Here is a 27,134-nt window from a genome sequence, read left to right on the forward strand (position 1 = left end):
TAACTGTCAAGCACTGCTCAAAGCGCTGAGGGAGATACGAGGTGATCAGGTTGTCCCCCGTGGGGCTCACAGTCTTCATCCCCATTTTCCAGATGAGGTCACTGAGGCCCAGAGAAGCGAAGTGACTTGCCCAAAGTCACACAGCCGACAAGCGGCAGAGTCAGGATTAGAACCCATGAACTCTGACTCCCGAGCCCGGGCTCTTTCCATTGAGCCACGCTGGTGAGTACGTGAGTGAGTGAATGCACTTGTGTATATATTTGTACAGATCTATTACTCTGTTTTACTTGTACATATTTACTATTCTATTTATTTTGTTAATGATGTGCATATAGCCTTAATTCTATTTGTTCCGATAATTTTGATACCTGTCTACATGTTTTGTTTTGTTGTCCGTCTCCTCCTCCGAGACTGTGAGCCCGTTGTCGGGTAGGGACCGTCTCTCTATGTCGCCGACTAGTCCTTCCCGAGCGCTTAGTCCAGTGCTCTGCACACAGTAAGCGCTCAATAAATATGAATGAATGAACGAGTAGGCCAACCCCATGCTTGTAAAACGGCGGGTGGGGAAAGGACGGAAAGGGCCTGGATTCATTCATTCATTCATTCCTTCCATCGTATTTACTGAGCGCTTACTGTGTGGAGAGCACTGGGCTAAGCGCTCGGGAAGGACAAGTCGGCAACACATAGAGACGGTCCCTACCCACAACGGGCTCACTGTCTAGAAGGGGGAGACAGACAACAAAACAAAACATGTAGACAGGTGTCAAAGTTGAGAAGCAGCGTGGCTCAGTGGAAAGAGCCCGGGCTTTGGAGTCAGAGGTCGTGGGTTCAAATCCCGGCTCTGCCGTTTGTCAGCTGTGTGACTTTGGGCAAGTCACTTAACTTCTCTGGGCCTCAGTTGCCTCATCTGTAAAATGGGGATGAACACTGTGAGCCCCACGTGGGACAGCCTGATCACCTTGTATGCCCAGTGCTTAGAACAGTGCTTTGCACATAGTAAGCGCTTAATAAATGCCATCATTATTATTATTATTATTGTTATTAAAGTCGTCAGAACAAATAGAATCACAGCTATAGGCACACCCTTAACGAAATAAATAGAACAGTAAAAAGGTACAGAGAAGCAACGTGGCTCAGTGGAAAGAGCCCGGGCTTTGGAGTCAGAGGTCATGGGTTCAAATCCCGACTCTGCACACAGTAAGCGCTCAATAAATATGATTGAATGAATGACTCCGCCAATTGTCAGCTGCGTGACTTTGGGCAAGTCACTTCACTTCTCTGTGCCTCAGTTCCCTCATCTGTAAAATGGGGATTAAGACTGTGAGCCCCACGTGGGACAACCTGATCACCTTGTATCCCCAGTGCTTAGAACAGTGCTTTGCACACAGTAAGTGCTTAATAAATGCCAACATTATTATTATTATTAAAGTTGTCAGAACAAATAGAATTACAGCTATAGGCACATCCTTAACGAAATAAATAGAATAGCAAATATAATGATAATAATGATGGCATTTGTTAAGCGCTTACTATGTGCAAAGCACTGTTCTAAGCGCTCGGGAGGTTACAAGGTGATCAGGCTGTCCCACGGGGGGCTCACAGTCTTAATCCCCATTTTACAGATGAGGGAACTGAGGCCCAGAGAAGTGAAGTGACTTGCCCAAAGTCACACAGCCGAAAACTGACTGTGAGCCCGCCGTTGGGTAGGGACCGTCTCTATATGTTGCCAACTTGTACTTCCCAAGCGCTTAGTATAGTGCTGTCCACACAGTAAGCGCTCAATCAATACGATGGAATGAATGAACTGGTGGACCCGGGGTTTGAGCCCACGACCTCTGACTCCAAAGTCCGGGCTCTGTCCACTGAGCCACGCTGCTTCTCAAAAGATGTACACGTAAAATAGAGTAATAAATCTGTACAAATATATATGTACACAAGTTTTGTGGGGAAGGGAAGGAGGTAGGGCTGGGGTTGGTGTGGGATGAGGAGAGGATAAAGGGCAAAGTAAGTGCTCAATAAATACGATTGAATGAATGAATAATAATAATAATAATGACATTTATTAAGTGCTTACTATGTGCAAAGCACTGTTCTAAGAGCTGGGGAGGTTACAAGGTGATCAGGCTGTCCCACGGTGGGGAATCACAGTCATAATCCCCATTTTACAGATGAGGTAACTGAGGCCCAGAGAAATTAAGTGACTTGCCCAAAATCACACAGCTGACAATTGGCGGAGCCAGGATTTGAACCCGTGACCTCTGACTCCAAAGCCTGGGCTCTTTCCACTGAGCCACGCTGAGGCAGAAAGAAAGAAAAGAAAGGAAGAAGGAGAGAAAGAAAGAAAGGGAGAGGAAGGAAAGAAAGGGAAAGGAAGGAAAGAAAGGGAAAGAAAAGAAAAAAAGAAAGAGGGAAAGGAAAGAAAAAAGGAGGAAAAAGAAAGGGAAAAGAAAGAAAGAAAGAAAAAAGAAAGAAAGAGAAAGAGAAAGAAAAAGAAAGAAAAGAAAGGGAAAGGAAAGAAAGAAAAGAAAGGGAAAGGAAGAAAAAGAAAGAAAGAAAGGAAGGAAGGAAGGGAAAGGAAAGAAAGGAAGGAAGAAAGAAAGAAAGAAAGAAAGAGAAAGAAAGAAAGAAAGAAAGAAAAAGAAAGAAAGAGAAAGGAAAGAAAGAGAAAGAAAAGAGGGAAAGGAAAGAAAGAAAGAAAGAAAGGAAGGAAGGAAGGGAAAGGAAAGAAAGGGAAAGAAAAGAAAAAAAGAAAGAGGGAAAGGAAAGAAAAAAGGAGGAAAAAGAAAGGGAAAAGAAAGAAAGAAAGAAAAAAGAAAGAAAGAGAAAGAGAGAAAGAAAAAGAAAGAAAAGAAAGGGAAAGGAAAGAAAGAAAAGAAAGGGAAAGGAAGAGAAAGAAAGAAAGAAAGAAAGAAAGAAAGAAAGAAAGAAAGAAAGAAAGAAAGAAAGAAAGGAAGGAAGGAAGGGAAAGGAAAGAAAGGAAGGAAGAAAGAAAGAAAGAGAGAAAGAGAAAGAAAGAAAGAAAGAAAAAGAAAGAAAGAGAAAGGAAAGAAAGAGAAAGAAAAGAGGGAAAGGAAAGAAAGAAAGAAAGAAAGGAAGGAAGGGAAAGGAAAGAAAGGGAAAGGAAAGAAGAAAAGAAAGAAAGAAAGGGAAAGGAAAGAAGAAAAGAAAGAAAGAAAGGGAAAGGAAAGAAAGAAAAGAAAGGGAAAGGAAAGAAGGAAAGAAAGAAAGGGAAAAGAAAAAGGGAAAAGAAAGAAAAAGGGAAAGGATGGAAGAAAGAAAGGAAGAGGGAAAAAGAAAGAAAGAAAGAAAGAAAGAAAGAAAGAAAGAAAGAAAGGGAAAGAAAGAAAGAAAGAAAGGAAGAAGGGAAGGGAAAGGAAAGAAAGAAAGGGAAAGGAAAGAAAGAAAGAAAGAAAGGGAAAGGAAAGAAAGAAGAAAAGAAAGAAAGAAAAGAAAGGGAAAGGAAAGAAAGAGAGAAAGGGAAAAGAAAGAAAGAAAAGAAAGGGAAAGGAAAGAAAGAGAGAAAGGGAAAAGAAAGAAAGAAAAGAAAGGGAAAGGAAAGAAAGAAAAGAAAGGGGAAGGAAGGAAGAAAGAAAGAAAGGGAGGAAACAAAAGGAAAGGAAACAAAAAGAAAGAAAGAAAGGAAGGAAGAAAGGGGAAAGAAAGAAAGGGAAAAGAAAGAAAGGGAGAGAAAAGAAAGAAAAAGAAAGGGAAAGGAAAGAAAGAAAAGAAAGGGAAGGAAAAGAAAGAAAGGGAAAGGAAAGGAAAGAAAGAAAAGGAAGGGAAAGGAAAGAAAGAAAAGGAAGGGAAAGGAAAGAAAGAAAAAGAAAGAGAAAGAAAGAAACAAAGAAAGGGAAAGAAAGAAAAAGAAAGGGAAAGGAAAGAAAGAAAAAGAAAGAAAGGGAAAGGAAAGAAAGAAAGAAAGGGAAAGGAAAGAAAGAAGAGAAAGGAAGGAAGGAAGAAGGAAAGAAAGAAAAGAGGGCCCAGCGTGGGGATTGGGGGCGAGGGGGTGGAGGGAAAGTGGTCCTCGGGGGATGTGGTTCCGGGTTTTTTCCGCTCTTCCGTTTGCCCTCCGTCTGCGGCCGGGAAGGGCTGGGGCGGGGGGGGGGGGGTGACCCCGGAACTGCTTCGGCCCCCCCCCCCCCCCGATATTGGAGTGGCAGGCCGCCGCCGCCGCCGCCGCCGCCGCCGCCGCCGCCGCCGCCGCCGGGCCTTGCTTCACCGTGTGGGCGCCGGTGGCGGGAGGAGGGACGGACCCCGTCGCCGCCAGCCTGCGGACTGTAAGAGACGCCCGGGCGGTCAGCCCCTCTTCCATCGTAGTTACGGAGCGACCCCCGGGTGCGGAGCACTGTTCTAAGCGCTGGGGAGGTTACGGGGTGATCAGGTTATCCCAGGGGGGGCCTCACAGCCTTCATCCCCATTGTACAGATGAGGGAACTGAGGCCCAGAGAAGTCAAGTGACTGGCCCAAAGTCACACGGCTGGGATTTCAACCCACGACCCCTGACTCCAAAGCCCGGGCTCGTGACCACCCCGGCGCTTAGTACAGTGCCCAGCACGTAGTTGGGCGCTTAACAAATACCATCATCATGACCACAGATCGGCAGCAGATAGAGACGGTCCCTAACAACCAACAACGGGCTCACAGTGTGGAAGGGGAACAAAACACCCTCGGGTCGTCAACGCCGTAGGGGCCGGCGGGGGAGTAATCATTCAATCCTATTTATTGAGCGCTTACCGTGTGCAGAGCACTGGACTGAGCGAGTCCAGTGCCGTGCACACTGTAAGAGCTCAGTAAATAATAGTAACAATAATAATAATGGCATTTATTAAGCGCTTACTATGTGCAAAGGGCTGTTCTAAGCGCTGGGGAGGTTACAAAGTGATCAGGTTGTCCCACGGGGGGCTCACAGTCTTCATCCCCATTGTACAGATGAGGGAATTGAGGTCCAGTGAACTGAAGTGACTTGCCCAAAGTCACACGGCTAAGTGGCAGAGTCAGGATTTGAACCCACGACCTCTGACTCCAAAGCCCGGGCTCTTTCCACTGAGCCACGCTGCTTCTCTGGTGATGGCATTTGTCAAGCGCTTACTATGTGTGGAGCACTGCCCTAAGCGCTGGGGGGGAATATGAGGTCATCGGGTTGTCCCCCGTGGGGCTAACAGGCTTCATCCCCATTTTCCAGATGGGGGAACTGAGGCACAGAGAAGTGAAGGGACTTGCCCAAAGCCACACAGCTGACAGGTGGCAGAACCGGGATTAGAACCCACGACCCCCGACTCCCAAACCCGGGCTCTTTCCACTGAGCCACAGCGCTTCTCAGATTATCCCACTCTTTTAGACTGTGAGCCCACTGTTGGGTAGGGACTGTCTCTGTATGTTGCCAATTTGTACTTCCCAAGCGCTTAGTACAGTGCTCTGCACACAGTAAGCGCTCAATAAATACAATTGATGATTATGACTGCGAGCCCTGTGTGGGACACGGATTGTGTCCGGCCTGATTACCTTGTATTCATTCATTCATTCATTCATTCATTCATTCATTCATTCAGTCGTATTTATTGAGCACTTAAACTGTGTGCAGAACACTGGACTAAGCGCTTGGGAAGTACAGTTCAGCAACAGAGACAGTCCCCGACCACAACCGGCTCGCAGTCCCCAGCGCTTAATTAGAACAGCCTCTGGCGTACACTAAGCGCTTGACAAATGAGAGAGAGAGCATGCAGTGATTTGATACTCTTAAAAACTCTACTGAAATCAATCGTATTTATTGAGCGCTTACTGTGTGCAGAGCACTGTACTAAGCGCTTGGGAAGTACAAGTTGGCAACATATAGAGACGGTCCCTACCCAACAGTGGGCTCACAGTCTAGAAGCTCACCTCCTCCAGGAGGCCCTCCCAGACTGAGTCTCCCTTTTCCTCTGCTCCTCCTCCCCTCCCTCTGCTCTACCCGCCTCCCCGCCCCACAGCACTGGTGTATATCTGTACGTATTTATTATTCTGTTGATTTTATTAATCATGTGTATATATCTATAATTCTATTCATATCAATGCTATCGATGCCTGTCCACTTGTTTTGTTTTGCTGTGTGTCCTCCCCCCTTCTATATTGTGAGCCCATTGTTGGGTAGGGAATTGTCTCTATTTGTTGCCAAATTGTACTTTCCATACAGTGCACTGCACATAGTAAGCATTCAATAAATACGATTGAATGAATAAATAAAATGTAGAGAAAGCTGTATTCATGGGGTTGAGCAGAAAGGTCAGGAGGTCAGGTCTGGGTCACGACGTGACTAAAATCAAGAAACGTGACCCCCTCCCTCCCCATCTAGGCCATTAACAAAGAATTGGTTTAATTTTAGCCCAGCAGGTCCTGATTTCCCTCTTAAGGGGTCCCCCGAATCGGCTCTCGAGTACGTCGTGTCCGTGAAACCTGCTAATGTCGGAAGGCTACAGCGTCCAGCCCTGGGGGACGGGCATGGAGGCCCGATCCCGGCTCCGCCACTTTTGTGATTTGGGGGCAGTCACTTAACTTCTCTGTGCCTCGGTCACCTCATCGGATCGAGACTGGGAGCCCCACGTGGGACAGGGACCGTGCCCAACCCGATTTGCTCGTATCAATCAATCAATCAATCGTATTTATTGAGCGCTTACTATGTGCAGAGCACTGTACTAAGCGCTTGGGAAGTACAAATTGGCAACACATAGAGACAGTCCCTACCCAACAGTGGGCTCACAGTCTAAAAGTCGTATCCACCCCAGCGCTTAGTCCTGCGCCTGGCACAGAATAAGCGCTTAACAGATACCGTTATTATTATTTATTATTATAGCAATAGCGTTGCACACCTCTGTTAGGAGAGAGATTGAGACAGTAAGCGCTTCCTGGCCCTTTACAGGTTTTCCCGTTGTTTTTCCAAACAGGACTGTGACCATGGCTACCGAGTCGGATGTCCTCCACTTTCAGTTTGAGCAGCAAGGGGATGCCGTCCTCCAGAAGATGAACCTCCTGCGACAACAGAATCTATTTTGCGACGTGTCGATATGCATCAATGACACGGAGTTCCACGGACACAAGGTCATCTTTGCCGCCTGCTCCACTTTTATGCGGGATCAGTTTCTGCTCAATCAGTCAAAACAGGTCAGGATCACCATCCTGCAGAGCGCCGAGGTGGGACGGAAGTTGTTGCTCTCTTGTTATACTGGGGCGCTGGAGGTGAAAAGAAAGGAGCTTTTGAAATACTTGACTGCCGCGAGTTACCTCCAGATGGTTCACATTGTGGAGAAATGCACAGAGGCTTTGTCCAAGTATCTGGAAATAGATCCAACCGTGAAGGGGAACAGTCACCACGCCGAAGCGTGCCATTCCTCTGACCCCGAAGTAAGGAACGAAGGGGAAATGTTTGATAAAGACTGCGAAATCATTGAGATAGCTGAAAATAGCCCTCTCAACTTGGAGCTCCAGGTGAAACAAGAAAAGTCCATCGCGCCGCAGCCAGCTGTACAGAGTCTGGTTTCGGAAAGAAAGGAGGTGAAAACCCCAGAGATTTCTGCCGTAGAGATAGGCTATAAAGATGAAGAAATCTGCGTTTTCAGGATGGATCCCCTCGGTGCGGCGGGTGTGGAAAGTGGACAGTTTTCCCAGCCCTGTACGTCCTCTAAAACGAACTTGTATTTCCCAGAAACGCAACATTCCCTGATAAATTCTACAGTGGAGAGCCGACTGACTGAGGTTCCCGGGAATCACTTTCCGGGACTGACGGGCGAGAGTACGGAAGGAAACCAGAGCGCAGGGAACGGGCTCCCGAGCCTCGAGGTGGGGTACTCGTGGCGGCATCAGTGCCCAAAGTGCCCGCGAGGGTTCCTCCACCTCGAAAACTACCTACGGCACCTGAAGATGCACAAACTGTTCTTGTGCTTACAGTGCGGGAAAACGTTTACGCAGAAGAAAAACCTCAATAGGCACATCCGAGGTCACATGGGGATCAGGCCGTTCCAGTGCTCCGTTTGCCTGAAGACCTTTACGGCCAAAAGTACCCTTCAGGACCACTTGAATATCCACAGTGGGGACAGGCCCTACAAATGTCACTGTTGCGATATGGACTTCAAGCACAAGTCCGCCTTGAAAAAGCATCTTACGTCCGTCCACAGGAGGAGCGGCGGCGACAAGCCAAACCTGGACACAATTACAAAAGTCAAAATAGACTACGATTAGTAGGATGGCCTGCTCTCCGTCTCTGGAGCCGCTTTGCGGTTTCGGCTGGCAGTCCCTAACGCTATAACTTTTATTAAGACTTCTGGAGTTGTTACAGAAAGAACTGACAGGTTTCCGGTCCGTTCCGTATATCAGCCACGTAAACGATGTGGTTGACTTTCAGGGACGTAATCTTTGTTGCATATGGGGATGTGATGGACAGAACTATTTAAGCGGTCCCGTTTTTACTGGTAACATGTGAATGACAAAAGAACAAATCCGGAACCCCCATTTTCAGTCGTTAAAGTCACTTCTGAGAGCCACTCGCTGTTTAAAAGAAAACCAGTGTGATTTTGACTTTTTTGGCCTGAAAGCTTTTAGAAATGTTTAGTTTATTTCTAAGCTTAGCGATAGTCCGTTAAAAATATTTGTCCCCTGTGCAGAGCACTTGACTAGGTGCAGACAAAAGCGCGGCTGTCTAGTTAATTGGTTGATAGTTCAATGGAATAGGCTCGTAGTTCACCAAGCATGTGTGAATTAATAATAGTAATAATAATAATGATGGTGTTTGTTAAGCGCTTACTATGTGTGAAGCACCGTTCTAAGCGCTGAGCACTGTTCGAATTGTATTTCACGTGCCAATATTGCATTTTAAAATATCTCTAGTTTTTGTTTACAGTATTAGCATAAAAGACTTGTCCAACACATTAGGAACGACTGCTCAGTTGGCGCACACTCTCTAGGCTATTATCTGTTCAGAGGATATAGAGAGAGAGAATCGCGCCAACAAAATGAAACCCTAAAACAAGCTCCTTGGTTTTGAAAGCCGTATTTCTCTGAAAGGTATTCATTCTGTCCTATCGTCTTACTGTAGTTGCCAATAAACATTTAAGGCGTTTTCCCTTAGCCTTTCAATGTTTCAATAGAGTATATGTGTGTTTTTGTACTTTTGGGAAGTACAGGTTGTGTGTTTACATGGGGTACTTGGAGACATGTATGTGTCAATAACAGTTATAGCTTTCCCTATACGTCCATCCCCCGTGTCAAGGATTGATAGTAAATGGCAAATAATTCTTATTTGGTGCTTGGATTTGTCTTTGTAGAGTGACAGAAAATATATGTATACAGTAAGTAGAGTGGAAATAATTTATTTTAGGTCTCTTTATAATGGTCGTGGCCACATATTTTATTACTACATGCAGTATCTCTTCTGTAGCACTTAACGGAATATTTTTGAATTTATTCCGCATTTCAGCCACTTGTTGGGTTGAATCTGATCTTATAGCTCAATATTTTAATGATACATTTCCTGGAAAAACATTTTGTATTTCCACTTAGGATGGTGGTAGGGAAGAGGAGGAGGAACAACAAGGGGTTATGCTTAGGTAAGTCTTTGTTTTCATTTAGATGTATAGAATTGTTAAAATTATAGTAAAAGAATATCACTAAAAAGAAGTTATTTTTCGCTATCAGGCTCTATTTCTGAGAACTTAATTTTGTAGTCATACAAATTTCCGTGGACCTGAAATTGGCTCTATGTCGGCATTAAAATATTTTCTTTTTAGAAATAGTTTTCTTGTAATTAGGTGCAGGAGTGCTTTTACCTCTTCTAGGTAATTTTTTCTAGTGGTTTAAATAGTGAATTGTTTTCCTAGAAATTGGTGTCAGGTGTATTGGATGCTGAGTTTTAAAATTGGCTTTTTCACAGGTGTGCCTGCCTTTGTTTTATTTGTGCCTTGTAAGAATGTTGTGAGACTTTAATATCTGTAACAGATTCTAGATGTTTCTGTGAAGGGGACTGCAAGAGTGCTGGATTTTTATTATTTATTGCTATTCCAAAACAAAGAGAATTATCCCATGAAAACATCATGGAGGAGTGTGTGCTTGTGTGATTTGTCTACACAGTAACAGGAAAAATAGAGTTCAAGTTTTAAAAATGCTGTTGAGGTAGGATTAAGTGTGTAAAGGCTATATTTTTTTATTATAGTTGTATGTGATTCTGACATGCCCAAGAGAGATTCCCCAGGGCAGGTAGGTTTGAGTAAAACCGGGTCCCAACTTCAGTATGTTTTTTAAAAAAAAATTTCTTGATTTTTCTGCTCTCGGGTACGACATTTTGCTTTGCGGGAAATAAACTAGCACGCAAGCTCTGCTTGTTCTGTTGTACTATTCACTCAACTGTAACCAATTGTCATCTTCGGAGGAAATAATAAAGTGTAGTTTGGAGAAGAGAGAAATGGATTTTGTATAAATCTGTGAACGATACGCAGAAGGAAAAATTGACCGACACCAGATAATGGCTTAGTACAGTGCTCTGCACACGGTAAGCGCTCAATAAATACGATTGATGATGATGATGATAAAGGCAAAGTAGAGAAACCCTTTCAGAGAGCCTTTCACTGTGGGTGACAGAGTAGTTTGGTAGGTTGATGCAAGCTAAATTATATCCAGTCGTTAGGAAATCTGGCACTCCTATTCCCATCTGAGTGAAAAACACGCTGGCCCTCTGTCATGCCGGAGATTAGAAAGGTGAACCAACCTTCGTGGCCCTGGAGCCTGTTTAGTCTTGCTAAAGTATCAGGTGGCATTGCCCCCCGCCCCCTCCAATCTGCTATAAAAGCCAAAAGGAGGCACCTCCAATTTTGGATCCCATGTTTTCAGATCTACCCTGTGTCCAACCCGATTTGCTTGTGTTCATCCCAGCGCTTAGGACAGTGCCTGGCACCTAGTAAGTGTTTAACAAATACCACAATTAGTATTACCATTATCAAGCCCCTTGCTACAGCATCAGTCTCCTCACTGACCTCCCTGCCTCCTGTTTCTCCCCTGACAGTCAATCAATCAATCAATCGTATTTATTGAGCGTTTACTGTGTGCGGAGCACTGTACTAAGCGCTTGGGAAGTACAAGTTGGCAACACATAGAGACGGTCCCTACCCAACAGTGGGCTCACGGTCTAGAAGGGGGAGACAGAGAACAATACCAAACATATTAACAAAATAAAATAGAATAGATATGTACAAGTAAAATAAATAATAGAGTAATAAATATGTACAAACATATATACATATATACAGGTGCTGTGGGGAAGGGAAGGAGGTAAGACGGGGTGGGGGGGATGGAGAGTGGGATGAGGGGGAGAGGAAGGAAGGGGCTCCCAACTTTTTTCCTCTCCTCCTCCCCATCCCTCCCCTCTCCACAGCACCTGTATATATGTTTGTACCAATTTATTACTCTATTTTACTTGTACAGATTTACTATTCTATTTACTTTGTTAATGATGTGCATATAGCTATAATTCTATTTGTTCATTCATTCATTCAATCGTATCCATTGAGCGCTTACTGTGTGCAGAGCACTGCACTAAGCGCCTGGGAAGTAAAAGTTGGCAAGATATAGAAGCATGGCATCAGAGAAGCAGCGTGGCTCAGTGAAAAGAGCACGGGCTTTGGAGTCAAGAGGTCAGGGGTTCGAATCCCAGCTCTGCCACATGTCTGCTGTGTGACCTTGGGCAAGTCACTTAACTTCTCGGAGCCTCAGTCCCCTCATCTGTAAAATGGGGATTAAGACTGTGAGCCCCACGTGGGACAACCTGATCACCTTGTATCCCCCCCCAGCGCTTAGAACAGTGCTTTGCACATAGTAAGCGCTTAACAAATGCCATCATTATTATTATTATTATTATTATATAGAGACGGTCCCTATTTATTCTGACGATTTTGACACCTGTCTCCATGTTTCGTTTTGTTGTCCGTCTCCCCCTTCTAGGCTGTGAGCCCTTGTTGGGTAAAGTCCATACTTTACTGCCCAGATCATTTTTCTAAAGCACTGTCCGGTCCACGTTACCCGACTCAAGAGCTACCAGGGGTTACCTCTATCCACCTCCTGCATCAAATAGAAACTCCTTCCCAAAAGCTTTAAAGCACTCGATCACCTTGCCCCACCTATCTTACCTCACTGATTTCCTACTGCAATCCAGACTGCACACTTCGCTCCTCTGACACCAATCTACTCAGTGTACATTGTCTCGTCTATCTTGCCGCTGATCCTTCAACCCATGTCCTTAGTACAGTGCTCTGCACACAGTAAGCGCTCAATAAATACGATTGATGATGTCCTGCCTCTGGCCTGGAACGCTCCCCGCTTCATATCTAACAGGCCACCGCTCTCCCCACCTTCGAGGCCTTATTAAAATCGCATCTCCAAGTGACTTTCCCTGACTAAACCCTCATTTCCTCTGCTCCCTCTTCGTTCTTCGCTGCCTTTGCACTTGGATTTGTATTGTTTTTCTTTTTTATAGTATTTAAGCGCTAGTGCCAGGCACGCTACCAAGTCCTGGGGTAGATACAAGCTAACCAAGTTATACAGACTCAGTGTCCCACATGGGGTTCACGGTCTTAATCCCCATTTTACAGATAAGGTAATGGAGGCACAGCGGAAAGTGACTTGTCCAAGGTCACACAGCAGAAGTGGGGGAGCTGGGGTTAGAAGCCAGGTCTTTCTACTTCCCAGGACCATGCTCTATCCACAGCACTTATGTACGTATCTAACTTATTTTAATGCCTGTCTCTTCCTCCCTTCAAAGCCCTCCTGAGAGCTCACCTCCTCCAGGAGACCTTCCCAGACTGAGCCCCCTTTTTCTCTCCCCCTCCCCATCCCCCCCGCCCTACCTCCTTCCCCTCCCCGCAGCACCCGTACGTATGTTTGTACGGATTTATTACTGTATTTATTTTACTGTGAGCCCACTGTTGGGTAGGGACTGTCTCTATATGTTGCCAACTTGTACTTCCCAAGAGCTTAGTACAGTGCTCTGCACACAATAAGCGCTCAATAAATACGATTGATTGATTGTACATATTTACTATTCTATTTATTTTGTTAATGATGTGCATCTAGCTTTACTTCTATTTATTCTGATGACTTGACCCCTGTCCACATGTTTTGTTTTGTTGTCTGTCTCCCCCTTCTAGACTGTGAGCCCGCTGTTGCGTAGGGATCGTCTCTATGTGTTGCCAACTTGTACTTTCCAAGCGCTTAGTACGGTGCTCTGCACACGGTAAGCGCTCAATAAATACGACTGAATGAGTGAATGTCTCCCCCTCTAGCCTGTAAGCGCCTTTTGGGCCAGGAACGTGTCTATCAACTCTGTTATATTGTACTCTCCCAAGAGCTTAGTGCAGTGCTCTGCACACGGTAAGCGCTCAATAAATACGATTGAATGAGTGAATGTCTCCCCCTCTAGCCTGTAAATTCCTTTTGGGCCAGGAACGTGTCTATCAACTCTGTTATATTGTACTCTCCCAAGAGCTTAGTGCAGTGCTCTGCACACGGTAAGTGCTCAATAAATACGACTGAATGAGTGAATGTCTCCCTGTATAGCCTGTAAACTCCTTTTGGGCCAGGAACGTGTCTATCAACTCTTATACTGTACTCTCCTAAGAGCTTAGTGCAGTGCTCTGCACACAGCAAGGGCTCAGTAAACACGAAAAGCGCTAAATAAATACGATTGATTGATTGATTGATTACCCTGAAAACCTTATGTAGGGCCTGACAACAGGGTTAGGGCCTTTCCCCATTGAGGTTCCTTGTGTGAGGTGAGCCCTTCCCACAAATATCCTTGAGGCTGAGTTTGAACCACCCAGAATCACGGTAGCAGGCAATGAAACTCTGTCTCCCCCTTCTAGACTGTGAGCCCACTGTTGGGTAGGGACCGTCTCTCTGTGTTGCCAAATTGCACTTCCCAAGCGCTTAGTACAGTGCTCTGCACACAGTAAGCGCTCAATAAATACGATTGAATGAATGAGCACTGACTGCGTGCAGAGCACTAAGCTAATTATGGGCAGGGAATGTGTCTATTTCATCATCAATCGTATTGAGCGCTTACTGTGTGCAGAGCACTGTACTAAGCGCTTGGGAAGTACAAGTTGGCAACATATAGAGACGGTCCCTACCCAATAGTGGGCTCACAGTCTAAAAGGGGGAGACAGAGAACAAAACCAAACATACTAACAAAATAGAATAGATATGTACAAGTAAAATAGAGTAATAAATATGTACAAACATATATACATATATACAGGTGCTGTGGGGAAGGGAAGGAGGTAAGATGGGGGGGGATGGAGAGGGGGACGAGGGGGAGAGGAAGGAAGGGGCTCAGTCTGGAAAGGTCTATTTGTTATATTGTACTCTCCCAAGCTCCCTTCAAAGCCCTACTGAGAGCTCACCACCTCCAGGAGGCCTTCCCAGACTGAGCCCCCTCCGCCCCCTCCTCCCCCTCCCCACAGCACCTGTATATATGTATATATGTTTGTACATATTTCTTATTTATTTTATTCGTACATATTTATTCTATGTATTTTATTGTGTTAATATGTTTTGTTTTGTTCTCTGTCTCCCCCTTCTAGACTGTGAGCCCGCTGTTGGGTAGGGACCGTCTCTATACGTTGCCAACTTGGACTTCCCAAGCGCTTAGTACAGTGCTCTGCACACAGCAAGCGCTCAATAAATACGATTGAATGAGTGAATGAATGTAAAAGGGACTGGAACAAATACACAGATGTTGCCAAACATACACATGGCGATTGAGACGTGGGCCCTGTCCCTCAGTGTGGGAGGTGTAGGATAGCCTTCTTACCTCACCTCCATTCTCTTCTTCTCCATCCTAGTCCGCACACTCCACTCCTCTGGTGCTCATCTTCTCACTGGGCCTCCATGTCTCACCGTCGACCCGTTGCTCAGAGCACCCTTCCTCCTCAAATTCTCCAATCGCTCTTCCCCCTCCTTTAAAGCCCTATTGGAGGCTCACCTCCTCCAAGAGGCCTTCCCTGATTTAAGCCCCCTTTTCCTCAGCTCTTCCCCCTTTCTCCTCACCTCACAGCACTCGTGTACATATATATGTATATGTACACACACACATATAGCAATAAATTATTGGTCCATTTTGTATCTGTAATTCTATTTATTGATACCGGTTTACTTGTTTTGATGTCCCTCTCCCCTCCCTTGAAGCAGCGTGGCTAAGTGGAAAGAGCAAGGCCTTGGGAGTCAGAGGATGTGGGGTGGGTTTTTTTGGGTATTTACTAAGCACTTACTATGTGCAAAGCACTGTTCTAAGTGCTGGGGGGATACAAGGTGATCAGGTTGTCCCACGTGGGGCTCGCAATCTTAATCCCCATTTTACAGATGAGGTAACTGAGGCACAGAGAAGTGAAGTGACTCGCCCAAAGTCACACAGCCAACAAGTGGCGGAGGTGGGATTAGAACCCATGACCTCTGGCTCCCAAGCCCGTGCTCTGGCCACTGAGCCTAATCCCCACTCTGCCAGTTGTCTGCTGTGTGACCTTGGCCAAGTCACTTCTCTGTGCTTTAGTTACCTCATCTGTGAAATAGGGATGACGACTGTGAGCAACACGTGGGACAAACTGATAACTCTGTATCTACCCCAGTGCTTAGAAGAGTGCTTGGCACATAGTAAACGCTTAACAAATACCGTTATTATTATATTAGAAGTATTAGTAGTAGTAAGCCCATTGTGGGCAGGGATTGTCTATTGCTGTTTAGTACTTTCCAAGTGCTTAGTACAGTCCTCATTCATTCAGTTATATAATAAATATATTATATATGAATAAATAAGAGCGCTTTGTGTGCAGAACACTGCACTAAGTGCTTGGAAGGTACAATTCGGCTTCAGAGACAATCCCTACCCAACAGCAGGCTCACAGTCTAGAAACAGAGAAGCAGCGTGGCTCAGTGGAAAGATCCCGGGCTTGGGAGTCAGAGGTCGTGGGTTCTAATCCCGTACCTGCCAACTGTCAACTGTGTGACTTTGGGCAAGTTATTTCACTTCTCTGGGCCTCAGTTACCTCATCTGTAAAATGGGGATTAAGACTGTTAGCCCCATGTGGGACAACCTGATTACCTGGTATCCCCCCGGTGCTTAGAACAGTGCTTGGTGCTTGGTATATATATATATGTGTGTGTATATATATATATATATATATATGTGTGTGTATATATATATATATATATATATAATGGTATTTGTTAAGTGCTTACTATGTGCCAAGCACTGTTCTAAACGCTGAATAGTAAGTACTTAACAAATACCATTATTATTATTATTAGAAGGGGGAGACAACAAAACAAGTAGACAGGCATCAGAAGCAGCAGAGAAGCAGCGTGCCTCAGTGGAAAGATCCCAGGCTTGGGCGTCAGAGGTCATGGGTTCAAATCCCTGCTCCGCTGCTTGTCAGCTGTGTGACTTTGGGCAAGTCACCTCACTTCTCTGTGCCTCAGTTACCTCATCTGTAAAATGGGGGTTAAGATTGTGAGCCCCCCGTGGGACAACCTGATCACCTTGTATCCTCCCCAGCACTTAGAACACTGCTTTGCACATAGTAAGTGCTTAACAAATACCAAAATTATTAGGGTTATCAGAATAAACAGAATTATAGCTATAGACACATCATTAATAAAATAGAATAATAAGTATGTACAGATATACACCAGTGTTGTGGGGCGGGGAGGGGGGTAGAGCAGAGGGAGGGAGCCGGGGAGCAGTCCTCCTCCCACAGTAATAATAATAATAATGATGGTATTTATTAAGTGCTTAGTATGTGCAAAGCACTGTTCTAAGCACTGGGGTAGATACAAGGTGATCAGGTTGTCCCCACGGGGCTCACGGGCTTAATCCCCATTTTACAGATGAGGCAATTGAGGCCCAGAGAAGCAAAGTGACTTGCCCAAAGTCACACAGCTGACAGTTGGCAGAGTCGGAATTAGAACCCATGACCTCTGACTCCAAAGCCCAAGCTCTTGCCACTGAGCCACAATGCTTCTCTAAGTGCTCAACAAATTCCTATGAATGAATGATAAGTATACCAGGAATGGCCTACAACGAGTAAGAACTGGGAAAACTGAGAGAGTTGGGCAACTCTAAGTGGGGATGGTAAAGGGAAGGAGGCCATTCCCAGTGTGGCTCAGTGGTCAGAGCCCGGGCTTTGGAGTCAGAGGTCATGGGTTCAAATCCCTGCTCCGCCAATTATCAGCTGTGTGACTTTGGGCCAGTCACTTCACTTCTCTGGGCCTCAGTTCCCTCATCTGTAAAATGGGGATGAAGACTGTGAGCCCCCCCGTGGGACAACCTGATCACCTTGTAACCTCCCCAGCGCTTAGAACAGTGCTTTGCATATAGTTAGCGCTTAATAAATGCCATCATTATTATTATTATTATTATTAAAGTGGGGGTTAAGACTGTGAGCCCTGCGTGGGACAACCTGATCACCTTGTAACCTCCCCAGCGCTTAGAACAGTGCATTGCACATAGTATGTGCTTAATAAATGCCATCATTATTATTACTATTATTGAAATGGGGGTTGACTATGAGCCCCCCGTGGGACAACCTGAGCACCTTGTATCCCCCCAGCACTTAGAACGGTGCTTTGCACATAGTAAGTGCTTAATAAATGCCATCATTATTATTATTATTAAAATGGGGGTCGAGTGTGAGCCCGCCGTGGGACAACCTGATCACCTTGTAACCTCCCTAGCGCATAGAACGGTGCTTTGCACATAGTAACTGCTTAATAAATGCCATTATTATCATTGTTATTATTATTATTAAAATGGGGGTTAAGACTGAGCCCCGCGTGGGACAACCTGATCACTTTGTAACCTCCCCAGCGGTTAGAACGGTGCTTTGCACATAGCACTTAATAAATGCTATTATTATTATTATTATTATTATTATTATTGTTGAAATGGGGGTTGACTGTGAGCCCCCTGTGGGACAACCTGATCCCCTTATAACCTCCCCAGCGCTTTGAACGGTACTTTGCATATAGTAAGCGCTTAATAAATGCCATCATCATTATTATTATTATTGAAATAGGGGTTGAGTGTGAGCCCCCCGTGGGACAACCTGATCCCCTTGTAACCTCCCCAGCGCTTAGAACAGTGCTTAGCACTTAGTAAGCGCTTACCGCTGTTGGGTAGGGACCGTCTCTATATGTTGCCAACTTGTCCTTCCCAAGCGCTTAGTCCAGTGCTCTGCACACAGTAAGCGCTCAATAAATACGATTGAATGAATGAATAAAGGCCATCATTATTATTACTATTATTGAAATGGGAGTTGACTGTGAGCCCCCCGTGGGACAACCTGATCACCTTGTATCCCCCCAGCGCTTAGAATGGTGCTTTGCATATAGTAAGCGCTTAATAAATGCCATTATTATTATTATTATTATTATTATTGAAATGGGGGTTGAGTGTGAGCATTATTATTATTATTATTATTATTGAAATGGGGGTTAAGAGTGTGAGCCCCCCATGGGACAAACTGATCGCCTTGTAACCTCCCCAGCGCTTAGTACGGTGCTTTGCATATAGTAAGCGCTTAATAAATAGAACAGTAGTCACCGGTTTTCCATTTTTTCAGAAGGCCGAACAAGAGGACATGGGCTGAGATGGCAACGGGAGGTTTAGGCTCGACAGCAGTCATTCAGTCAGTAGTATCATTGAACACTTACTGTGTTTAAGAGCACTGTACTGAGAGCCTGGGACAGTATAGTACAGGGTAGGGACCGTCTCTCTATGTTGCCAACTTGTCCTTCCCAAGCGCTTAGTACAGTGCTCTGCACACAGTAAGCGCTCCGTAAATACGACTGAATGAAATGAGAGAAGCAGCGTGGCTCAGTGCAAAGAGCCCGGGCTTTGGAGTCACAGGTCGTGGGTTCAAATCCCGGCTCCGCCACTTGTCAGCTGTGTGACTTGGGGCAAGTCGCTTGACTTCTCTGGGCCTCAGTTCCCTCATCTGGAAAATGGGGATGAAGACTGTGAGCCCCACGTGGGACAACCTGATCACCTTGGAACCTCCCCAGTGCTTAGAACAGTACTTTGCACTGAGTAAGCGCTTAATAAATGCCATCATTATTATTGGAACAGTGCTTTGCCCATAGTAAGTGCTTAATAAATGCCATTATTATTATTATCATTATTATTATTATTGGAACAGTGCTTTGCACATAGTAAGCGCTTAATAAATGCCATTATTATTATTGGAACAGTGCTTTGCCCATAGCGCTTAATAAATGCCATTATTATTATTATTGGAACAGTGATTTGCACATAGTAAGCGCTTAATAAATGCCATTATTATTATTGGAACAGTGCTTTGCCCATAGCGCTTAATAAATGCCATTATTATTATTATTGGAACAGTGCTTTGCACATAGTAAGCGCTTAATAAATGCCATCATTATTATTATTATTATCATTATTGGAACACTTAGTAAGCGCTTAATAAATGCCATCATTATTATTATTATTGGAACAGTGCTTTGCACATAGTAAGTGCTTAATAAATGCCATTATTACTTTTATTATTGGACCAGTGCTTTGCACATAGTAATCACTTAATAAATGCCATCATTACTATTATTATTATTGGAACAGTGCTTTGCACATAGTAAGCGCTTAATAAATGCCATCATTATTATTATTATTGGAACAGTGCTTTGCATATAATAAGCGCTTAATAAATGCCATCATTATTATTAATATTGGAACAGTCCTTTGCACATAGTAACCGCTTAATAAATGCCACCATTACTATTATTATTATTATTGGAACAGTCCTTTACACATAGTAAGCGCTTAATAAATGCCATCATTATTATTATTATTATTATAACAGTGCTTTACACATAGCAAGCGCTTAATAAATGCCATTATTATTATTAGAACAGTGCTTGGCACATAGTAAGCGCTTAATAAATGCCATTATTATTATTATCATTATTATTATTGGAATAGTGATTGGCCCATAGTAAGCGCTTAATAAATGCCATCATTATCATTATTATTATTGGAATAGTGATGTGCACATAGCAAGCGCTTAATAAATGCCATTATCATTACTATTAGAACAGTGCTTTGCGCATAGTAAGCACTTAATAAATGCCATCATTATTATTATTATTATTGGAACAGTGATTGGCACATAGTAAGTGCTTAATAAATGCCATCATTATCATTATTATTATTGGAACAGTGATTGGCACATAGGAAGCGCTTAATAAACGCCATCATTACTATTATTATTATTGGAACAGTGATTGGCACATAGTAAGTTCTTAATAAATGCCATCATTATCATTATTATTATTAGAACAGTGATGTGCACATAGTAAGCGCTTAATAAATGCCATTATTATTATTATTATTATTATTATTATTATTGGAACAGTGATTGGCACATAGTAAGTTCTTAAATGCCATCATTATTATTATTATTATTATTGGAACAGTGATTGGCACATAGTAAGTGCTTAATAAATGCCATCATTATCATTATTATTATTATTAGAACAGTGATGTGCACATAGTAAGCGCTTAATAAATGCCATCATTATCATTATTATTATTGGAACAGTGATGTGCACATAGCAAGCGCTTAATAAATGCCATTATTATTATTATTATTATTATTATTATTGGAACAGTGATTGGCACATAGTAAGTTCTTAATAAATGCCATCATTATCATTATTATTATTAGAACAGTGATGTGCACATAGCAAGCGCTTAATAAATGCCATTATTATTATTATTATTATTATTATTATTGGAACAGTGATTGGCACATAGTAAGTTCTTAATAAATGCCATCATTATCATTATTAGAACAGTGATGTGCACATAGTAAGCGCTTAATAAATGCCATCATTATTATTATTAGAAGTGATGTGCACATAAGCGCTTAATAAATGCCATCATTATCATTATTATTATTAGAACTGTGATGTGCACATAGTAAGCGCTTAATAAACGCCATCATTATTATTATTATTATTATTGGAACCGTGATTGGCACATAGGAAGTTCTTAATAAATGCCATCATTATCATTAGAACAGTGATTGGCACATAGTAAGTTCTTAATAAACGCCATCATTATCATTATTATTATTCATAATTATTATTAAATGATCATTATCATCAATTATTAAATTACGATGAAATGATTAAAGCGGTCGCCCCCCGACGAGCGACGGCCGGCCGCTCTCGCGAGACTTGGGGCGGGTTGAGGAGGGCGCCGGGCGCCGGCCGGCCGGTCTCGCGAGACTTGGGGCGAGGGCGCGGGTTGGGGAGGGGCGTCGAGCGCCGGCCGGCAGGTCTCGCGAGACTTGGGGCGAGGGCGCGGGATGGGGAGGGGCGTCGAGCGCCGGCCGGCTGGTCTCGCGAGACTTGGGGCGAGGGCGCGGGATGGGGAGGGGCGTCGAGCGCCGGCCGGCCGGTCTCGCGAGAAGCGGGGCGCGGGTGGGAGGGGGCGTTTTCTCGCGAGAAGTAGGAAGAGGTGGAGGAGGAGGAGGAGGAGGAGGCGTCGCGGCTCCTGCCGCCGCCGCCGCCGCCGCCGCCAAGGGGGCTTTCCGTGCGGCTCCCGATGGAGTTGTCGGCTGAGGCGACGCCGCCGAGCTGTGCCCCGGGGACAGGAGGCGTCCCTGCCGCCGGACACGCCCCACGCCGCCGCCGCCGCCGGGGGGCCCTCCGGGCCCGCTCAGGTAGGGCCGGAGACGGGAAGGAGGGGCCGGCCGGCCGGCCCGCCCCGTCAACAGCCTCCCTCACAGAACGAGTGAATGAATGAGTGAATGAATGAGTGAATGAACGAATGAATGACGGGGGTCAAATCCCGGCTCCGTGGGACCGCCTCTCTACGTTGCCCGCTTGTCCTCCCCACAGCGCCTAGCCCAGTGCTCTGCACGCAGTAAGCGCTCAATAAATACGATTGAATGAGTGAATGTAGGGACTGTCTCTCTACGGTGCCCACTTGTCCTCCCCACAGCGCTTGGCCCAGTGCTCTGCACGCAGTGAGCGCTCAGTCAATACGATTGAATGAATGAATGAATGGGTTCAAATCCCGGGTCCGTGGGACCGCCTCTCTGCATTGCCCACTTGTCCTCCCCACAGCGCTTAGTACAGTGCTCTGCACGCAGTAAGCGCTCAATAAATACTATTGAATGAATGAATGAATGAATGGGTTCAAATCCCGGGTCCGTGGGACCGCCTCTCTACGTTGCCCGCTTGTCCTCCCCACAGCGCTTAGCCCAGTGCTCTGCACACAGTAAGCGCTCAGTAAATGCGATTGAGTGAATGAATGAATGAATGAATGAATGAGTTCAAATCCCGGCTCCGTGGGACCGCCTCTCTACGTTGCCCGCTTGTCCTCCCCACAGCGCTTAGCGCAGTGCTCTGCACACAGTCAGCGCTCAATCAATGCGATTGAGTGAATGAATGAATGGGTTCAAATCCCGGGTCCGTGGGACCGCCTCTCTACGTTGCCCACTTGTCCTCCCCACAGCGCTTAGCCCAGTGCTCTGCACGCAGTAAGCGCTCAGTCAGTACGATTGAATGAATGAATAAATGGGTTCAAATCCCGGGTCTGTGGGCCCCCTGTGGGGTAGGGACCGACTCTGTACGTTGCCGACTTGTCTTCCGCACAGCGCTTAGTCCAGTGCTCTGCACGCAGTAAGCGCTCAGTCAATACGATTGAGTGAATGAATGAATGAATGGGTTCAAATCCCGGGTCCGTGGGACCGCCTCTCTACGTTGCCCACTTGTCCTCCCCACAGCGCTTAGCCCAGTGCTCTGCACACAGTAAGCGCTCAGTACGATTGAGTGAATGAATGAATGAATGAATGGGTTCAAATCCCGGGTCCGTGGGACCGCCTCTCTACGTTGCCCGCTTGTCCTCCCCACAGCGCTTAGCCCAGTGCTCTGCACGCAGTAAGCGCTCAATCAATACGATTGAATGAATGAATGGGTTCAAATCCCGGGTCCGTGGGACCGCCTCTCTACATTGCCCACTTGTCCTCCCCACAGCGCTTAGCCCAGTGCTCTGCACGCAGTAAGCGCTCAGTCAGTACCATTGAGTGAATGAATGAATGAATGGGTTCAAATCCCGGGTCCCTGAGCCCGCTATTGGGTAGGGACCGTCTCACTGTGTTGCCCACTTGTCCTCCCCACAGCGCTTAGTCCAGTGCTCTGCACACAGTCAGCGCTCAATCAATACGATTGAATGAATGAATGAATGGGTTCAAATCTCGGGTCCGTGGGACCGCCTCTCTACGTTGCCCACTTGTCCTCCCCACAGCGCTTGGCCCAATGCTCTGCACACAGTAAGCGCTCAGTCAGTACCATTGAGTGAATGAATGAATGAATGAATGGGTTCAAATCCCGGGTCCGTGGGACCGCCTCTCTACGTTGCCCACTTGTCCTCCCCACAGCGCTTAGCCCAGTGCTCTGCACGCAGTAAGCGCTCAATCAATACGATTGAATGAATGAATGGGTTCAAATCCCGGGTCCGTGGGACCGCCTCTCTACGTTGCCAACTTGTCCTCCCCACAGCGCTTAGCCCAGTGCTCTGCACACAGTCATTGCTAAGTAAATACGGTTGAGTGAATGAATGAATGAATGGGTTCAAATCCCGGCTCCGTGGGACCGCCCCTCTACGTTGCCCACTTGTCCTCCCCACAGCGCTTAGCCCAGTGCTCTGCACACAGTAAGCGCTCAGTACGATTGAGTGAATGAATGAATGAATGGGTTCAAATCCCGGGTCCGTGGGACCGCCTCTCTACGTTGCCCACTTGTCCTCCCCACAGCGCTTAGCCCAGTGCTCTGCACACAGTAAGCGCTCAGTAAATACGGTTGAGTGAATGAGTGAGTGAAGGGGTTCAAATCCCGAGTCCGTGGGACCGCCTCTCTACGTTGCCCGCTTGTCCTCCCCACAGCGCTTAGCCCAGTGCTCTGCACACAGTAAGCGCTCAGTACGATTGAGTGAATGAATGAATGAATGGGTTCAAATCCCGGGTCCGTGGGACCGCCTCTCTACGTTGCCCACTTGTCCTCCCCACAGCGCTTAGCCCAGTGCTCTGCACGCAGTCATTGCTCAGTCAATACGGTTGAGTGAATGAGTGAGTGAAGGGGTTCAAATCCCGAGTCCGTGGGACCGCCTCTCTACGTTGCCCGCTTGTCCTCCCCACAGCGCTTAGCCCAGTGCTCTGCACACAGTAAGCGCTCAGTAAATACGGTTGAGTGAATGAGTGAGTGAAGGGGTTCAAATCCCGGGTCCGTGGGACCGCCTCTCTACGTTGCCCGCTTGTCCTCCCCACAGCGCTTAGCCCAGTGCTTTGCACACAGTAAGCGCTCAGTAAATACGGTTGAGTGAATGAGTGAGTGAAGGGGTTCAAATCCCGAGTCCGTGGGACCGCCTCTCTACGTTGCCCGCTTGTCCTCCCCACAGCGCTTGGCCCAGTGCTCTGCACACAGTAAGCGCTCAGTAAATACGACTGAATGAACGAATGAATGAATGGGTTCAAATCCCGGGTCCGTGGGACCGCCTCTCTGCGTTGCCCGCATGTCCTCCCCACAGCGCTTAGCCCAGTGCTCTGCACACGGTAAGCGCTCAATCAATGCGATTGAGTGAATGAATGAATGAATGAATGGGTTCAAATCCCGGGTCCGTGGGACCGCCTCTCTACGTTGCCCACTTGTCCTCCCCACAGCGCCTAGCCCAGTGCTCTGCACGCAGTAAGCGCTCAGTCAATGCGGTTGAGTGAATGTAGGGACTGTCTCTAGATCAATCAATCAATCAATCGTATTTATTGAGCGCTTACTATGTGCAGAGCACTGTACTAAGCGCTTGGGAAGTACAAATTGGCATCACATAGAGACAGTCCCTACCCAACAGTGGGCTCTAGATGTTGCCAACTTGGACTTCCCACAGCGCTTAGCGCAGTGCTCTGCACACAGTGAGCGCTCAGTCAATACGATTGAGTGAATGAATGAATGAATGGGTTCAAATCCCAGGTCCGTGGGACCGCCTCTCTACGTTGCCTGCTTGTCCTCCCCACAGCGCTTAGCCCAGTGCTCTGCACACAGTAAGCGCTCAGTCAATACGATTGAGTGAATGAATGAATGAATGGGTTCAAATCCCGGGTCCGTGAGCCCGCTGTTGGGTAGGGACCACCTCTCTACGTTGCCAACTTGGACTTCCCACAGCGCTTAGCGCAGTGCTCTGCACGCAGTAAGCGCTCAGTAAATACGGTTGAGTGAATGAATGAATGAATGGGTTCAAGTCCCGGGTCTGTGAGCCCGCTGTTGGGTAGGGACCGTCTCTCTGTGTTGCCACTTGTCCTTCCCAAGCGCTTAGTCCAGTGCTCCGCACACAGTAAGTGCTCAATAAATACGATTGGATGAATGTAGGGACCGTCTCTAGATGTTGCCAGCTTGTCCTTCCCAAGCGCTTAGCCCAGTACTCTGCACACAGTAAGCGCTCAATCAATACGATTGAATGAATGAATGAATGAATGGGTTCAAATCCCGGGCCCGTGAGCCCGCTGTTGGGTAGGGACCGTCTCTCTACGTTGCCCACTTGTCCTCCCCACAGCGCTTAGCCCAGTGTTCTGCACGCAGTAAGCGCTCAGTCAATACGATTGAATGAATGAATGGGTTCAAATCCCGGGTCCGTGATCCCGCTGTTGGGTAGGGACCGCCTCTTTACGTTGCCCACTTGTCCTCCCCACAGCGCTTAGTCCAGTGCTCTGCACACAGTAAGCGTTCAATAAATACGATTGAATGAATGAATGTAGGGACTGTCTCTATATGTTGCCAGCTTGTCCTTCCCAAGCGCTTAGTCCAGTGCTCTGCACACAGTAAGCGCTCAGTAAATACGATTGAATGATTGAATGAATGGGTTCAAATCCCGGGTCCGTGAGCGCGCTGTTGGGTAGGGACCGTCTCTGTATGTTGCTCACTTGTCCTTCCCAAGCGCTTAGTCCAGTGTTCTGCACACAGTAAGCGCTCAATCAATACGATTGATTGAACTGTCAGCTGTGTGACTGTAGGCAAGTCATTTCACTTCTCTGGGCCTCGGTTCCCTCATCTGGAAAATGGGGGTGAAAACTGTGAGCCCCCCGTGTGGGACAACCTGATCACCTTGGAACCTCCCAGCGCTTAGAACCGTGCTTTGCACATAGTAAGTGCTTAATAAATGCCGTCATTATCATTATCATTAGTGTACCGCACACAGCGCTCAATAAATACTAGTGAATGAATGTTGCCAACTTGTCCTTCCCAAGCGCTTAGTACAGTGCTCCGCACACCATCAGCACTCAATAAGTATGATTGAATGAATGACTGTTGCCAACTTGTCTTTCCCAAGCCTTTGTACAGTGCTCCGCACACCATCAGCGCTCAATACATACAATTGAATGAATGAATATGTTGCCAACTTGTACTTCCCAAGCGCTCAGTACAGTGCTCCGCACACAGTCAGTGCTCAGTAAATACGAATGAATGAATGAGTTGAGCGCTGACTGTGCGGAGCACTGGACTAAGTGTTTGGGAAGGACAAGTTGGCAACATTAATTCATCCAATCGTATTGAGCGCTTACTGTGTGCGGAGCACTGGACTGAGCGTTTGGGAAGGACGAGTCGGCAGCATTAATTCATTCAATCGTATTGAGCGCTTACTGTGTGCGGAACACTGGACTAAGCGCTGGGGAAGTGCAAGTCGGCAGCAGATTCATTCTATCGGATTTATTGAGCGCTGACTGTGTGCGGAGCACTGTACTAAGCGCTGGGGAAGGACAAGTCGGCAACATAGATGGTCCCGTCCCCCCCCCCCCCCAACAACGGGCTCACAGTCTAGAGGGGCCTCTCTCCTCCTCCCTCCCTCCTGTCCCTTTCCCCCTTGGATATTTTTGTACATGTTTATTACCCTATGGATTTTACTTGTACATATTTACTATTCTGTTTTATTAATGATGTGCACAAAGCTACACTTCTATTTGTTCTGATGGTTTTGGCACCTGTCTACTTGTTCTGTTGTCCATTTCCCCCTTCTAATAATAATAGCATTTGTTAAGCGCCTACTATGTGCCAAGCACTGT

The 27,134-nt window shown here is 46.1% G+C and overlaps 2 protein-coding genes across 2 annotated transcripts in view; both read left to right on the forward strand.

Moving 5' to 3' along the window:
* Nucleotides 1-4,197: 4,197 nt before the first annotated feature.
* Nucleotides 4,198-9,110, forward strand: ZBTB6 (zinc finger and BTB domain containing 6). The gene is made up of 2 exons (XM_038745911.1): nucleotides 4,198-4,277; nucleotides 6,918-9,110. The coding sequence occupies exon 2, from the start codon at nucleotides 6,928-6,930 to the stop codon at nucleotides 8,206-8,208; it is 1,281 nt and encodes a 426-aa protein (XP_038601839.1). The 5' UTR covers nucleotides 4,198-4,277; nucleotides 6,918-6,927; the 3' UTR covers nucleotides 8,209-9,110.
* Nucleotides 9,111-21,627: 12,517 nt separating this feature from the next.
* RC3H2 (ring finger and CCCH-type domains 2) overlaps nucleotides 21,628-27,134 on the forward strand; it is a 46,532-nt gene continuing 41,025 nt past the window's right edge. Inside the window, exon 1 of the mRNA XM_038745040.1 lies at nucleotides 21,628-21,746. The gene's annotated coding sequence lies outside the window, so the exon portion shown is untranslated. The remainder of the gene's footprint in view (nucleotides 21,747-27,134) is intronic.

This window comes from Tachyglossus aculeatus, chromosome 4 (assembly GCF_015852505.1).
Source record: "Tachyglossus aculeatus isolate mTacAcu1 chromosome 4, mTacAcu1.pri, whole genome shotgun sequence".
Classification (NCBI taxonomy): Eukaryota; Metazoa; Chordata; class Mammalia; order Monotremata; family Tachyglossidae; genus Tachyglossus; species Tachyglossus aculeatus.

Coding starts and splice junctions, on each gene's coding strand:
- ZBTB6 (XM_038745911.1), top strand. CDS start 6,928: ATGGCTACCGAGTCGGATGTCCTCCACTTTCAGTTTGAGCAGCAAGGG.